General features: G+C 37.3%; 1 protein-coding gene across 1 annotated transcript; it reads left to right on the top strand.

The window, feature by feature from the left end:
• Positions 1-843: 843 nt before the first annotated feature.
• On the top strand, positions 844-11,304 carry LOC141338440 (rho-related GTP-binding protein RhoE). The gene is made up of 5 exons (XM_073843984.1): positions 844-1,160; positions 1,297-1,384; positions 8,125-8,234; positions 10,582-10,716; positions 11,003-11,304. The coding sequence occupies exons 1-5, from the start codon at positions 1,011-1,013 to the stop codon at positions 11,249-11,251; spliced, it is 732 nt and encodes a 243-aa protein (XP_073700085.1). The 5' UTR covers positions 844-1,010; the 3' UTR covers positions 11,252-11,304.
• The last annotated feature ends 6,262 nt before the right edge of the window (positions 11,305-17,566 follow it).

Here is a 17,566-nt window from a genome sequence, read left to right as displayed (position 1 = left end):
AGGATTCTAGTCTTCCAGTGTCCCCTCTATGCCCCAAAAATCATGGTATTACCATGCTGCATGTCCAAACAAACATGGACTTTATGGTACTTTTTTCCTGCTAGTCTCTCTTTTTTCTGTTTCACTCTCTTTCTCTTCCTCTTTCCGTTTCTCTTTCATTCTCACATTCGCAGCCTCTACTGTAAGAGCTGATGACATACTGATGGAATGAATGTGTTACAAATATGTAGCAGATAAATATCTGCTGACTCCATGTCTTCCAGAAGGCCTGTTTCTGCTCCAGTGCCTTCACACCTGGGTAACGGCTCTACAGCCAACATGATATCATTATTAGATCAGTTTAGTGTCTGTGTGTTTGTGCCTCATTTAAACACACACCTGCTCCTGCGATCAATTGATATTCATCAATTTTGATTACTTCACATTTCAGTTATATCTAAACAAATTAACTGATCTATCCATCTAAAAAAAAGCTTCTTTGTATGAGAGCATTTGAAATGAATTTGTGGCTGTGCTGTTATTAGAACTTCTGCTGTATCACTCATTTGAAATGTTGGTGTTATGAATTACGATCTAAAGTAACAAGCCACATTCTACAATGTATTTGTATTGAAAATGTATCCCAGTTTATTAATGGCTGTTTTTACTTTTTTGTCATTGAAACTTTCAGCTTCATAGAGATAGAAGCAAAGTCATGTTTATTAAGGCCTGTAGGGTGCGCTCTCCCCCTCCTCCTGCTGAGGGAAAAGGGAGGACCTCTGGGTGTCTTCAAGGACAGCGATTGGTTTACCGGGCTCATATAAAACGCAGCACATACCTCAAAAGTGAGAGGTCTGGAATTCAAGCAGTTGATGTATATCCCTGCAGGAGAGGCAGAGGGAGAGTGAGAGAGAGATCAGGACACGGGCAGAGGGAATCCGCACCCTTTCCAGAGTGATTATAGAAAGCTGTGCGTTTGTGCGTGTGTTCTCCGTTGTGCAACTCCGCGGACTTGCGCGTAAAGACAATCAATGAAGGAGAGAAGATCTATTCAGAAACTGTCCCTTCAGCCCGGAATGGATCCGAGTCAGAGCCTCAAATGTAAGATCGTGGTCGTGGGGGACAGCCAGTGTGGGAAAACCGCTCTGCTCCACGTTTTTGCCAAAGACTGTTTCCCAGAGGTGAGATGCGTAAAATCCAATGGGTGCGCAACTGCGCGTTACGATATTTGCTTTAGTTCCGTAGCATGTGCATTCATTTTTACAATTTAATATTTTAAGATAGACCTGTTTAGTAATATTTCTGTCTTTTCCCTAGAATTACGTACCCACTGTGTTTGAGAATTACACAGCAAGTTTTGAGATTGACAAGCAGAGAATAGAGCTCAGCCTGTGGGACACCTCAGGTGAGTCTCAAATTATGTTTTCGTAAATATATTGTGTGTACACTAAATTTATACTTCAGTATGGGGTCTTCAACCTTTTTTAGGACCCTGGATAGTGGATAGAGAGCCAGAGCTTGGACTCCTTGTTACATATTTTATAAAACATGCAAAGTCTTGCATGTTAAATTTCCTCTATAATGCAATGTATATATTACATTATCAATATATTAATGCTGAACTTTAGCTTTTTAGTTGTGATTGGAGTTATATAACTTAACAAATTGTGTTTGAGAATATAATCCAAATATAATTCATTTCCATTTGATATGGAGAGTGGCTGTTAATATACAATTCAGTCAGGAAATGGAGGCCTTGGTATAATTTTAAAAGTCAGGGTTTGACCTATGCAGTAATTGTTTTGCTTTATAAGTTGCTAATTTAGTATATCATGTCCATTTATAGTCAAATTCTGTTCATCCCAAACATGTCCAGACTTGTTTTGTTCATGAATCCAGTGAACAAATCATTATTTTGATGCATCATTGTGTTGTGCAGGGCAATGATGTGATTGCTAGCGCTTACGTTTATGCCTGGAGGAAAATCTGGGTTTGTTTAATAGCTTTTCTTTCTTTTTCTGAGCGGTTGAGTGGTTCTCAGTTGTTGAGTCAGTAGGAGAGCCTGCCAAGCGTTTAATCACACACACACATATACACCCTGCTAATACACTCTCACACACTCCACCCATCTGTGAATATGATCCGCAGACACCTCACTTTTAAGGAATGTTAGGATGGCATCACGGGGAACGCTGTAAGTGATGTTTTGGATAAACAAATGAAACCGAAACTGTTGCCACAGCTGGGGTCGTGCTGCAATTCACACGTTTAACAAAACCAAACAGCCGTGACCACACAGGCAAATTAGAGTGGGGTCTTGGCTCGCTCAGTTTGAATGTAGGGTATTGGTAAGTTTCCAGAGCTTGCGCTCAGCTCACCCAGGAGAGATCAGACCTGCTGTCTGGAGGTAATCACAGGCCCTGTAAAGCATCCAGCCAGACAGACTGCTTTAGATGGTGGCCTGTTTGGGGCTTAACTATGATCTGGAGTAAACTGCATTCAGACCTGAACCTGGGGGGTTAGGTTGTTTGGTGCTGTGTGTGGTCTGAAATCTAAAGTTATGCAATAAATATTTCGTTCACTAGTGTATGTTAAGCTATTGGTATAGACCAACACCAAATCAGCCAAGCTGGTCTTTTCAGTAGGGTAGAGTCCAACGTAGAGTCATATTCTCAATCTGAATCCATTTCTTGCATCTGAAATTTTTGATTAGTAATATGCATTGCTAAGAATTTCATTTGAACAACTTTAAAGACCAAATATTGTCCTATCCTAACAAACCATACATCAATGGAAGGCTTATTTATTCAGCTTGAATATATGATGTATAAATCTCAATTTCAGAAAATTGACCCTTATGACTGGTTTTGTGGTCCAGGGTCACAAATCGAGAGCCATGTGCTAATTTGACCTACTGAAAGGCTAGCACAGCTGGTCACTTGCCTATGTTGTGTTTTGAGTGCTGGTATGTTGGCTTCTTAACTAGCTTAACCAGCAAAACTTGATACTTGTGAACAGCGTGGCCATGCTGGTCCATTAGCTAGACCAGCACCAATCCAGTCTTTGCCAAAAAAGGACATTTTTCTAGTTCTAGGTCTAGAGAACTGAGCTAATCTAGACTCAAATCTGTGTTTTTTCTCAGTATAGAGTTTTTGAAATATGAATCATGCTAATGTGAACCTATATCATACATGCAAATGTTAAATTCCCTAAAAGATATTAGATATTCCCTAAAACTAGAAAAGAGAAATGTGCGGCAATCCTGAGAAAAAATTCCAGCATTTAGAGTCATGTGCTCAATCTGGATTAATGTTGTGAATCAGAATTGTGCTTGTGTAAATTTTGACCCAAGTGCTAAATGTGACCCTGGACCACAAAACCAGTCAATTTTATATTTTTACAATTTTTGAAAATTGAGATTTATACTTCATCTGAAAGCTGAATAAATCAGCTTTATTTGTTAGGATAGAACAGTATTTGGCAAAGATACAATTTTGATATATTTACGGTAGGAAATTTACTAAATATCTTTATGGAATATGATCTTTACTGGCATAAAAGAAAAATCTATAATTTTGACCCAAACAATGTATTTTTGGCTATTGCTACAAATATACCCTTGCTACTTAAGACTGGTTTTGTGGTCCAGGGTCACAAATCAAGAGCTACAGCTTAAATCCGGAATAATTTCTTCAATCTCTAAGGCTGAAACTAGGTCTATATGTGACCCTGGACCACAAAACCAGTCATAAGGTTAAATTTGACAAAACTGAGATTTATACATCATATGAAAGCTCAATAAATAAGCTTTCATATGATGTATGGTTTGTTAGGATAGGACAATATTTGGCTGAGATACATCTATTTGAAAATCTGGAATCTGAGGGTGCAAAAAAATCAAAAAGACTGAGAAAATCACCTTTAAAGTTGTCCAAATTAGGTTCTTAACAATGAATATTACAAATCAAAAATTACATTTTGATATGTTTACAGTAGGAATTTTACAAAAAATCTTCATGGAACATGAACTTTACTTAATTTCTCAATGATTTTTGGCATAAAAGAAAAATCAAAAATTTTGACCCATGCAATGTATTTTTGGCTATTGCTACAAATATACCCCAGCGACTTAAGACTGGTTTTGTGGTCCAGGGTCACATATCTGATGATAATTCAATGCACGGTGGTTCAGTTTGGTTCGTGATGTAGGTACAGGAGTGTGTTGGGCTGACAGATGTCTGCGGTGGGCGTCTGCGGGCAGGGCCGCCCGTCTGATACTGGTGTTTGGATATGTAGTTAGTTTCTTGTGTCAGGCTGTGGGCTTCCAGCCTGCTGTTCATTACAGTATAAGTTATTGTGTCAGAGCCAGGCTCCAAGGTCTCCCCAGTGTGTGCGTTTCTTTTCTCTCAAATGCCTAAGTCTAGGATTTAACAAGTTCCGAACACACCTGAGCACATTCCAGATAATGAGAGAGAGAGAGATATGTGGACTAGGAAACCTTGGGCATTTGCCCTTGAATAATCTTATATTCCGTGCCTTGAGTGTTTCTGAACATGCAATGAATTTGGGGGTTGCTCCCAGAATTGCCCGAATGGATAGTTCCCTGGCATCTCTTCTTTGTGCTGCTTTGTTTGCAACAGCTGCCATCCCCGTCAACCATGAGCTGCTCCTGTCATTGTCCACCAATCAGCTGTTGAGTCACGACCCCATTCACCATTCAGCTGGCAGCATCCGTCACTGATCTGCCATGGAACCCATTGATACAGTAGAGTACATGCGTACCATCTTGAATTAAAACAGTTCGCTTCCGAAAGGCTACGACCAAGACTTTTTTGTGTCTGATACAAAAGAGGAGAACACAATTGTGTTTCTTTCTGTTTGTTTTACTTTTGCTCGAGCTCAAGTCTTGCGTAACATCTTTTTTGGGACTGTTGCCCATTGTTGTGTTTGTTAAAATGATTCCCACTCACGCCAATGAAAAACCGAGAAATCTTTGGTCATTATTCCAAAGTCAAAGTGCTGTTGCCATTCTGCTGCATGAATGTTTCATTAGGCTTTTCTTGTGTATATTGATTCTAGGGCTTAGCAAGTCCTTCTAAATCTGAAACTCAAGTGTGTATGTGCATATATTGTGTGTTATGTGATACACAAGAGGCCAAGTGTCAGGATAACACCCTACCGGAGACAAGAGACCGCATGCTCTCTGATCTTCTAGATGGCCATGAGCATGTGTGTGTATATCCCCTAATAGCCGATCCTCCATGGAATCAGACCCCTTCCCCCAGCTCCTCTCTTCCAGACACTTATTGACCAGAAACCCCCTGCAGATGTGAAGCCAGGATCTTGACATGCCTGTTTCAAAAGGTTCCTTATCCACCAGTCAGACCATGATCAATCAATATACGCACACTCTGCTTTGGGATCTTTTTGTTCCTTTGTGAGTTGTACGTTTTACAATAAGCATATCGTTTCGGTTAACTATAGCCCCAAATTCAGTCCATTGTTCCTCAAGCGTCCTATCTCCTTGCTCCCCTAAGGCTGGTGACGGATATGCTGTCATGACATAGTTCGATTGGATGGTGTCTTTGAATTGGCAAGTTTGATAGGATGACCTTCTAAGATGGCACTTGTTCATAGTTGAAATTTTTATCAGACTTCTTGATCAGATTGCTGAGGTTGTGGGCTGAAAGCCAGAATAGGAGGTTTCCTTACAGAAAAGTAATGTGAATCTCTAGCATGGAGCTAAAAGCCACAAACTCTACAATGAAAATAGGCTAGTTATTGGTAAATAATGAAATGTGCGACTTGATATTTGATTGGATCTTAAAAAGTGGCTATTTATGGTCAAGAATCACTACTAGGAGAACATCCTAGAGACTTGGGGTGGGCTGTTTGACTTTGGCCAATAAGATACCACTTGCAAGGCCAAGTACTGCTACAAAGATGCACAGTTACACCAGTTACATTTATTAAGAGGATAAATTGTAATGTTTTAGATTTCAGGTTGCCTTTTAAAGAAAGTGAAGAGAAAGCTTCAGCATTTGAGGCTAGTTTTACACTGTTATTTTGTAAATAAGTATCATTCAGCTATTGAATGTCTCTTCCAAGTCCTGAACTAAGATGTTGCTATCTAACCTCCTTAATCCAACCCTTGACTATTATCAGCAAGGGGAGACCTCATTATCAGCTGACCCCAGAAAACAAAACGTTCCCGGGATCATTTCAATGGGCTCCTGCTGGGACAGGCTCTCTGAGCCCCGCTCCTTAAAGCTGGTCAACTATTGTCGGCCGGATCATATTTCTAACCTCGGCAATTTGGGCCTGCATGCCTCACATTCCTGTGAGGAAAGGTTTGCTCTCATAGTCCACAAAGAAGCTATTGTGTGGTGGGGCACTGGGGAAAAAAGCGCCATGTGAACCGTTATGTTCTCTGAAATTATTCTTACCTTGTTAGTCAAGGAAATTAAATTCAGGAGGAACTCGTGTACTGATGTGGAGTTTGAAAAAGCCTTTTTGTAAGAGTTTGTGATGTTGTGTTAGCAATTTTTTAATACGTGAATGAGCATCAAGGGTTTTATAGAGTAGCTTAGGGGTTAAATGTGCTTTGCAAAGAATTGTGTCTGTTTATTGCTTTGTTTTGATGCAGATTAGGAAGACATTGAGGGATTCAAGCCAAAACCACCATTGGCCAAGAATTCCTTACTGTGTGTGTGTGTGCTTTTACATGGTCACCACATGTTTAGAGAAGCATTTGAACACTTGGGGAATCCATCAGCTGTCAGTATCCCTCACACACGCGCACACACACACACACACACACACACACACACACACACACACACACACACACACACTCATAGATTGTGGAATGTGGTGTGTGTTGTGATAGCTACGGTGTTCCACAAGTGTGTGTGTCGCTCCATTTAGCTGTTACTTACACAAATACTGTACAAGCAAACACAAGCACACAGCAGGGTTTGGGTTTATTTAGTTTTTCTGTCCAATGCAACAATACTAATGTGTTTAGTGGGCTGTTTAGAGAGAAAACTGTGTGTGGTGGGGTGGGGGTTGCCATAGAAAGTGTGTATATTCATGTATGCGTGTGTGTGGGCATCTCCTTTAGAAAAGCAGAAGGCGAAAACTAACTAAAAGCAACAACAACAAAACACAAAATATTACTTGTGGTATATTTTTTCCACTTAAAAGTATATTCCCACTAACATATATCACCTTATAATATGTACACTAGAAGTAGCTACCAAACTTCAAATTCCAAATAAATGTGATAATTAGATTTTCATACATAGTTACTAATTCACATTACTAATTAGAGTTTAAGTGATTAACCGTAAAAAAGCAATCAAACGTCTCGAGTGAAATGTTGTTGTCCGAGTTCTTCTTGTTTTTTGGCCTGTAGCTGCGGTTGGAAAATGAGCTGTAAAGTCCTGCGGCTGCATGTGTTTTCAACTTCACATATTTCTACTTAACTTCTGGCACTGGGAATTATCATTCTGTCAAACTAAACAGACCTCCCTTCCCTCTTTTTCTCTCTCTCTCTCATAAACACCACCTCTGTTCTGGAATCTGGCACATTATAAATGTGTTTGTCCTGTGTGGATTGTACATACCGTGTCTGGTAGAGTTAGCGGTGGGCGGGAATGCGTTGTTCTGTCTGAGTAAATTCTGGACCATGCCGTTCACATAAAGGAAAAACATCTCTAGAGTTTTAACCATGAGGGAAATGCTACATCTGGCAAGGGTCTGGTTATTAGCAGTGTTTGCTAAGGCAAGCATCATTATTTAGCATTTTACCAGTGACAGAGAACAGGAAGTGTTTTGTGTACTGAGATTTTTTTATAAATAAAAACCTACTTAAAAGCTTTATTCCTCCTAAAAGCAAAAGTGTGCGCTTATGTGTAAAAGTTTCGTGTTTAGTATGTCTGAAAGGGGGCTTCAGTGGTTTAAAAATTCATGAATGCTTTCAAATTACTGTCTGTACTGCATCGCTGAGTAAAAGTTAAATGAGGTTAAGTAATAAATTGACGATCCTCCAGACAGACCCACTATCCTTGTCTAGTTCTTGGTGCATGCTTTTGTTCAAGTGAACTTTGTTCTTCCTGACCAGTCCACCTTTTTGTGTTACAGGCTCCCCTTATTATGACAACGTAAGGCCGCTTTCATATCCAGACTCAGACGCAGTAATTATATGCTTTGACATCAGCCGGCCAGAGACACTGGACAGCGTCTTAAAAAAGGTGAGCGTTTTTCCAACCTGTAATAATTGATTTTGCACACTTAATGTGAGCTAAACAAGTAAGATATGATTTGATTAAGATCCACTGTTGTTTCTGGAATTATATTCCTATCAAACAATCAGATTTTTGGAATGGAGTTAGGGTCTTGAACAATATTTTCATCATCCAATCAGATTTTAGGACTGGGGATAGAGTCTTGAACAACATTTCCATCAACCAGTCAGATTTTAGGAATGGGGATTGGGGTATTAAAGAGCATTTCCATCAACCAATCAGATTTTAGGACTGGGGATAGAGTATTGAACAACATTTCCATCAATCAGTCAGATTCTAGGAATGGGGGTTGGGGTATTAAAGAGCATTTCCATCAACCAATCAGATTTTAGGAGTGGGGATGGAGTCTTGAAAAACATTCTCACCAACCAATCAGATTTTAGGAAGGGGTTAGGGTCTTGAACAACATTCCCATCAACCAATCATATTTTAGGACTGGGGTTGGGCTCTTGAAGAACATTTTTATCAAACAATCAGATTTTAGCACTGTGGATGGGGTATTGAAGAATATTTTACCAACCAATTAGATTTTAGAACTGGGGTTGGGGTCTTGAACAACATTCCCATCAACCAATCAGTTTTTAGGACTGGGGATGGGGTCTTGAACAACATTCCCATCAACCAATCAGATTTTAGGACTCAGGTTAGGGTCTTAAACAATATTTCCATCAACCAATCAGATTTTTGGATTGGGGTTGGGCTCTTGAAAAACATTTTCATCAAACAATCAGATTTTAGCACTGTGGATGGGGTATTGAAGAACATTTTATCAACCAATTAGATTTTAGGACTAGGGTTGGGGTCTTGAAGAACATTCTCATCAACAATTCAGATTTTAGGACTGGGGTTAGAGTCTTGAAGAACATTCACACCAACCAATCAGATTTAAGGACAGGGGTTGGGGTATTAAAGAACATGCCCTTCAACCAATTCGATTTTAAGACGGCGTTAGGGTCTTGAACAACATTTCCACCAACCAATCAGATTTTAGGACTGGGGTTGGGCTCTTGAAGACCATTTTTATCAAACAATCAGATTTTAGCACTGTGGATGGGGTATTGAAGAATATTTTTACCAACCAATTAGATTTTAGAACTGGGGTTGGGGTCTTGAACAACATTCCCATCAACCAATCAGTTTTTAGGACTGGGGATGGGGTCTTGAACAACATCCCCATCAACCAATCAGATTTTTGGACTGGGGTTGGGGTCTTCAACAACATCCCCATCAACCAATCAGATTTTTGGACTGGGGTTGGGGTCTTCAACAACATTCCCATCAACCAATCAAAATGTAGGGCTCCGAAATGACTACATGAGAGAGACTCCTTAATTTTTACATTGTTAATAAAGGAAAAAATGTAATTGTCTAAGCAATTGACATTCTGCGGGCAGAATGCAGGTGTGGTACACCACATTTTGGGAGTCTCCTGGATATCAAACTGTAGGCTTGACCTTTCTGGCTCCTGACAGTCTAATTGGCTTTGAAATGCCTTGCCTGTGATTCAGAAAAATTCTTCTACAACTCCTTTGTGATCTGCCCACTCTTTGTTGCATCCAAATAAAGTTGTCCTTTGTTTGGTAGAGTAGCATATCTTCTTGTAGACTTTCAGTCTGGGGTCAGGTGTCTAGAATGGCCTGTGGCTCCGTTTCACTCGGTTAGGGTGGGCCCCAGGTTTGATAGCATTATGCTGGTATTAACTAGACCATGTGAGTGGAAGTTCAGCCGGGTGGTTTGTCTTAAAACGGTTGAGATCTAGGTTGCAGAATGGGAAATACGATCAGGCTACACGTGGGTACCTGATGGAATAAGCTAGTGTTGTCCACTGGGACTTTGAGGCCCCTGGGAGCTAGAGGTGAGCACAAAAGGATCATGGGAACGAGGGAATGTAGGGTGTCCGTGTTCCTGTGTGAACAATCGTATGACTGTGTTGCACCCGCCTGCCTCCCGCCAGATTAAATCCGGTGATTTAATGCCACACCAACACAAAAAATGCTTTGTTTGGGAAGGACAGGAATGCAGATCACCTGTAGCATTGTTGGAAAGACGCACACAGATACACACCCTGAAAAGCAATCATTACAGTGCAAGCTTTATCCTAGCAGGAAACATGTCCCTTTTTAATACTCTTGTGCTCGAGGAAAAAAAGGGATGGGATCGGATGGAACGTGAAATGCTTAGAGAATGGGAACAGGAAACACTTGTTCTTGTCTTTTGTCCTCTCTCAGACAGGGATGGATCAAGGCCAATTGGTTTCATCTTTCCCTGATGGTTTTGTCTCTTTATCTTACAGTGGAAAGGGGAGATCCAGGAATTTTGTCCCAACACAAAGATGCTGCTCGTCGGATGCAAGTCAGACCTTAGAACGGACCTCACGACTTTAGTGGAGCTGTCAAATCATAGACAGACACCGGTGTCATATGATCAGGTGAGCGGTTCTCACAAACTGTATTCGCAGTTGGGTTGGACGGCACTGAGACACTCGACTTCAGATCTGTAATTTGCCTTGTAAAGTAATAAGAATGGTGTTAGATATCAAGTAATAACGTTGGTGGTTTAGGTTACTAATCTTCTCCATGCATTAAATCTTCTAAACTTAATTTTGATGAAATTGCAAGCAGTAATCATAGCACTTGTGTCGAATATCATGATTTATTTGTTAATTGCTGGTTTTGTTTCATATCTAAGCTCACTATCCTCTCTTTCTCTTATAGGGTTCAGCTATGGCCAAGCAGATATCCGCACCTTATATCGAATGCTCCGCAGTGCAGTCCGAAAACAGTGTGCGGGACATTTTCCATGTCGCAACATTGGCTTGCGTAAATAAGAACAACAAAAACATCAAGCGCAACAAATCGGCACGCTCCACCAAACGCATCTCGCACATGCCCAGTCGACCAGACCTAGCAGCCGTGGCAACAGACCTACGCAAAGACAAAGCAAAAAGTTGCACGGTAATGTAATGCGAGGCGTTCGGGGGGAAAGATTCATTCTGGGAAATGGTGAGGGTGGGCTGTGGAAGCAAGAAAGGTCTGGAATTGCCTCCAAAGACAAAGCAGAATTGGAGAGCGGGAGCATTTGCTCGATGTACCTGAAGGTCTCTCCAGTTTGAGGGTTCCACTTCTTGTTGGCAGAACTCGACAAGCTTGCGGACGTGAACCCATATTACGGCCCCAACCACCTCTCCTAAACTTATCCACTCACAGCAGGAGGATGTCACCACCCTCTCGGCCAATGGGAGGCCTTCCTTCCTGCTCCTGGACGTGAAGCTGGTTCCTCTCTGGAGGATTCTTTCTGGAAGCTTCTCCTGCAGGAAAGGAAAGAGGAAGCAGAATCACATAACCATTGAGTCCAGAGTTCCGGTGAGCCTTGGCTCACAGCTATTTTTAAAAGATGCACGTTTCGGTTGGTTTCAACAGTCGCATGGACGGAACAGCGAAGGGGAAGATGATTTTGCAAAATGGCGAAATTTTGGATAAGGACAACTCTCGCTTCTTTCTTTTCGAGTCTGTACAGCTAAATGAGGATATGAAACGAGAGTGTATCACTGTGGTTACGGATCACTTCCTCCTTCGATCCTCCTCGGCCTGTTTTGTTCCTTCTGTAGACCAAGAGCACGAGTTTGTGTGTGTGCGTGGTTTTCGTTTTCTTATGCTAAGCTCAGCTAAAACTGTCACCATGGATACGCCGCTGGTATATTTGAACTCGCACCGTTTTCTCTATAACTCCTCATAATCACATTACGGTTCATTAGGATTCAGAAAAAGAAAAACCAAAGAACTGGAAGGTTTTCAAATCGGATGACTCAACGTTTGACGTTCGGAAGTGCATGATGGATGTGTCTTTGAGGGCTTTTGGTGGATCAATGAGAACTTCTTTCATGGTTCTGTAAGAACATGGTTACGCTTGTCTTTATAGACTGGGTATATGAAAGTGCAAATACGACCTTTGAGAATTGGCCTAACCATTTAGTATTCATTTGCATTTGGTTTATCCCTGAAGGGGCATTCACACCGACAGCGATTTGCAACGACAAAGCATCTGGAAGTCATTAATTTGTAATGAGGGATGGTGATTTCAGACTGTTTAGAGTTCAACTTTTTGCAAACCTGGAACAATATATATAGGAGCTCCTCACTGCAGTACACAAGATCAAGGGGGTGAGGTTACATCCACATCCGGGGGGTGGAGATGGGTAGGTTTAGGGATATGTAAAGTGGGAGGAGTTGGATCTGGATCCGGATCTAACCTCGGCCCCTGGATCTTGTGTTCTGCAGTGAGGATCTTGAGACTTCTAAAACAATATCATGAATGTAACATATACTAGACAAAAATCCAGCTAAACCAGTCCGTTTTAGACAACTGATCATCATAACTGATACCTTGTAGGAGCAAATATTAGAAACCAACAGTATAGCGAGTTGGTGACATCCAGCGATTTAATTTCTGTCAGTGCGAATGCTGAAATAAGAATAACACCACTATTCCCGTAACAACACTATTAAAATAGCACAAAACTAGCTTTTCATTGTAAATCGTCATTATCAGTCACGTTACGTGAACATTTGTGCCTTTTCTGACAAATGTGAAATTTTGTTTAAGCACAATTGTTGAAATAACGAATAAACAATCAAATATCAATTCAAGGTCGTATTAAATTTGCGCTTTTGTCTGCCCATTCCACAAAAGAAAATAAAAAGGTTTTCAAAAAACAATAAAAAAAAATCTCTCCTCTCTCTACTAAACTATGCAGTCTGCTTTTAAACACATGCGAGAGGATTGAGAAAAGTGATTGATTGCACATTCTTTCTCTTTCAAAACAAACAAAAATCTGTATATTGCCTCGCAGAGCCGTGGAAAAAAAAATGCGTCTCACCTTTGTAGTGCTAAAAGTTTCTCAAATACAAAATCTTCAGACGTTTGAAGCTAGCTGCAGAGTCTCATTTGCTGCATGTTTGTAGTTGCACTTTTCGTTAAAACTTGCGCAAAACAAACAAAACCTGTCTTTTTTACATTCGTTTGTATTGTTTCTAATGGGTCAGAGAGAATTTCCTCGACTGTGTCACAGAGTTTGTTTTCACATAGGCAGTATTAAACAATTTTTGGTGTGTAAATGTTGAGAAATGTGTAGGTGCTGTTAAAAAAAAAACAAAAAAAAAACAAAAACAAATGTTTCCTAATGTAGGATTTCTGTAATTTTTTAATGCCTTCTGTGTGTGTTGATGTCCATGTATGTCTGTTTTTGTTGATGTTGCCATAATATTTATTGAATTATATATTTTTTCCCTTAAAAATAAATGCAAAAATAAAATGAAAAAGCTCTTTTTGATATGAAATCTTTTTCCTCTTCCTTTTGCTTGATCCATTTCATAGGAATTTTACTTTTTCATAACATTTTTAGATGATATTATACAAACGACAGTATCTTCATAAAGCCGGCAGATGTTTTTCAGTGCAGTTGAAATTCATCGTCTCATTCCTAGTGACTCATTCCTTATTACATTCCGAGTATGTGTGACTTTGCCTTGGGCGTTGGATCTCTTCCTGTGTGTTCCTCAAATTCATTCATGCAGTTTCGGGTCACTTCCCCCCGCGGAAGGAAATGACCTTCAGGTGACCTTCGCCCAGCCCTTTCCGCAGTCTTCATTCATAACCCTACAGGCCTGTAGCTCAGAGCGTTCTAGCTTCATTTTACTCATTTTGAGCTGAAGTATGGTCATAATTTCAAAAAACATTGACTTTCCAGAGACAAATATGGCGTCAAATAGTCTTGATGCGAACACTATTCAGCATTAACTCTGGTTCGGGTATAGAAATGCCACATCGACTAGCTTCAGTCAAGGCCGGAATTTTCGCTCTTTTCTCCTCGCGTCATCTTTTCTTTGTGTGAATGCAGACTAAACACACACACTTTTTTACTGTCAAGAGCATCAGGCGGTATTTTCGCTTCTGACAGACAGCTATGGCAGAGATAAATCCAGACAATTACGAGCACACACTGTGGCCCTGATTAATTGTGCGAGTTGAGAAAGCGCTTTGTTGTTACGTTGAGACAACGCCGAGTGAAAGTGATTCATTACAGCAGCGGCTGACTGGAACACACATTAATAGTGTTTCCTTTATGCATGATAGCTCATATATCACTCGGAGAAACATGGAATAAATTCAGGCAAAACATGATGAATGATAACACAGGCTTGTCAGATGGTTGTGTTTTTGTGCTTATAAACAAAACCATTAAATAGTAGTAAGATGGTAATTTTTATGCTTTAAAATATACCACATTACATGGTACTGTAAAATCTAGATTAAAATTCTCCACATTTTTAAATTAGAATTTATCATTTAATTTGTATGTTTTTATATATATATATATATAATGACATCATTTTTAGAAATCATATAATAAATTTTTTTGCTAATATTTTGTAATTATTTATAATTGGTAATTTTTCATAATTTTATAAAAATTAAATTTTAATTAAATTTATCATGCAATTCGAACATTCAATTTCAGTGATTTTATTGTTAAATCTAAAATAACGTATGAAAAACATTTTTTTTAATGAAAAACGTAAACTTTTGAAAACCTGAGAAATTAGATTTTTTCCAGCTTTGATACCTAACTAAAATAAAGCCAGTTTTAGCCGAAGCACTAAAATATGAAAGCTTGTTTTCGTCACAGTTGAGAAAATATGATTCTGTATGTCATAATAATGAAAAACTTTATCATAATGACTTAATTTCTCATAATAATGACTTAGTTTCTCGTAATAATGAGATACTTTCTCGTAATAATAATAATTTCCTGTAATAATGAGAAAATTTCTCGAGATAATGAGAAACTTTCTAATAATAATGACTTAATTTCTCTTAATAATGAGATAATCATAATAATGAGAAACTTTCTCGTAATACTGACTTAATTTCTCGTAATAATAAGCTTTCTCATAATAATTACTTAATTTCTCTATAACAATGAGATATTTTCTTGTAATATTTACTTAATTTCTCGTAATAATGAGAAACTCTCATAATACTGACTTAATTTCTCATAATAATAACTTATTTTCTTGTAATAATGAGAAACTTTCTTATAATAATCTGAAACTTTCTTGTAATATTTACTTAATTTCTTAGAATAATGAGAAACTTTCTTATAATAATGACTTAGTTTCTCATAATAATGGGATATTCGTAATAATGAGAAACGTTCTCAAAATTCTGACTTAATTTATTGTAATAATGAGAAACCTACTCATAATTACTTAATTTCTCATAAAAATAACTTAATTTCTCGTAATAATTATAGTTTCTTGTAATAATGAGAAACTTTCTTAGTATCTCATTACGAGAAACTAAGTCATTATGAGAAAGTATTTCATTACGGGAAACTAACTCATATGAGAAATTATGAGAAATTAAGTCTTTATTATGAAAAGGTATCTTATTAATAAGAGAAAGTAATTATTATGAGAAACAAAGTCATCATTACATAAAGTCATTATTGTGAGAAAATAACTTATTACAAGAAATGAAGTCATTACAAAAAACCAAGTCATTATTATGAGAAATTAAGTCATTATTACAAGAAAGTTTCTCATTATAACGAGAAATTAAGTCATTATTACGAGAAACTAAATCATTATTAAGAGAAAGTATCTCATTATATAAACTAAGTAATTATTACAAGAAAGTCTAATTTTTACAAGAAATTAAGTCTTTATTATGAGAAAGTATCTCATTACAAAAAACTAAGTCATTATTATGAGAAGGTATTTCATTATTATGAGAAATTAAGTCATTATTACGAGAAAGCATCTTATTTTTAAGAGAAAGTAATTATTACGAGAAAGTATCTCATTATTACTAGAAACAAAGTCATTATTACAAAAAACTAAGTAATTATTATGAGAAATTAAATCATTATTATGAGATAGTATTTTATTATTACGAGAAATTAAATTATTATTATGATTATATAAGTTTTACGAGAAACTTAGTCATTATTATGAGAAAGTATTTCATTATTATTAGAAATTAAATCGTTATTATGAGGAAGTATCTCATTATTAAGAGAAATTAAATCATTATTAAGAGAAAGTCATTACGAGAAAGTATCTTATTATTACGAGAAACAAAGTCATTATTACGAGAAATATCTCATTACAAAAAACTAAGTCATTATGAGAAAGTATCTGATTATTACAAGAAATTAAGTCATTATTATGAGAAATTAAATCATTATTATGAGAAAGTATCTCATTAAGAGAAAGTCATTACGAGAAAGTATCTTATTACAAAAACTAAGCATTGTGAGAAAGTATTTCATTATTATGAGAAATTAAATCATTATTATGAGGAAGTATCTCATTATTAAGAGAAAGTCATTACGAGAAAGTATCTTATTACAAAAACTAAGCATTGTGAGAAAGTATTTCATTATTATGAGAAATTAAATCATTATTATGAGGAAGTATCTCATTATTAAGAGAAATTAAATCATTATTAAGAGAAAGTCATTACGAGAAAGTATCTTATTATTACGAGAAACAAAGTCATTATTACGAGAAATATCTCATTACAAAAAACTAAGTCATTATGAGAAAGTATCTGATTATTACAAGAAATTAAGTCATTATTATGAGAAATTAAATCATTATTATGAGAAAGTATCTCATTAAGAGAAAGTCATTACGAGAAAGTATCTTATTACAAAAACTAAGCATTGTGAGAAAGTATTTCATTATTATGAGAAATTAAATCATTATTATGAGGAAGTATCTCATTATTAAGAGAAAGTCATTACGAGAAATTATCTCATTACAAAAAACTAAGTCATTATGAGAAAGTATTTCATTATTACAAGAAATTAAGTCATTATATGAGAAATTAAATCATTTTGAGAAAGTATCTCATTATTAAGAGAGTCATTACAAGAAAGTATCTTATTACGAGAAACCAATTCATTATTACAAGAAAGCATCTCATTACAAAAAACTAAGTCATTATAAGAAAGTATCTGATTATAAAAAAACGAAGTAATTATTACAAGAAAGTCTCATTTTTACAAGAAATTAAGTCTTTATTATGAGAAAGTATCTCATTACAAAAATGAAGTCATTATTATGAGAAGGTATTTCATTACATAAAACTACGTCATTGTGAGAAAGTATCTCATTATTACGAGAAATTAAGTCATTATTACTAGAAAATATCTCATTATGAGAAACAAAGTCATTATTATGAGATACTTATGAGTAACTTTTTCTTAATAA

The sequence above is a fragment of the Garra rufa genome, chromosome 7, assembly GCF_049309525.1.
Source record: "Garra rufa chromosome 7, GarRuf1.0, whole genome shotgun sequence".
Taxonomy (NCBI): Eukaryota; Metazoa; Chordata; class Actinopteri; order Cypriniformes; family Cyprinidae; genus Garra; species Garra rufa.
Note: the sequence above shows the minus strand (reverse complement) of the source record. Positions and strands in the feature narration are given on the sequence as shown.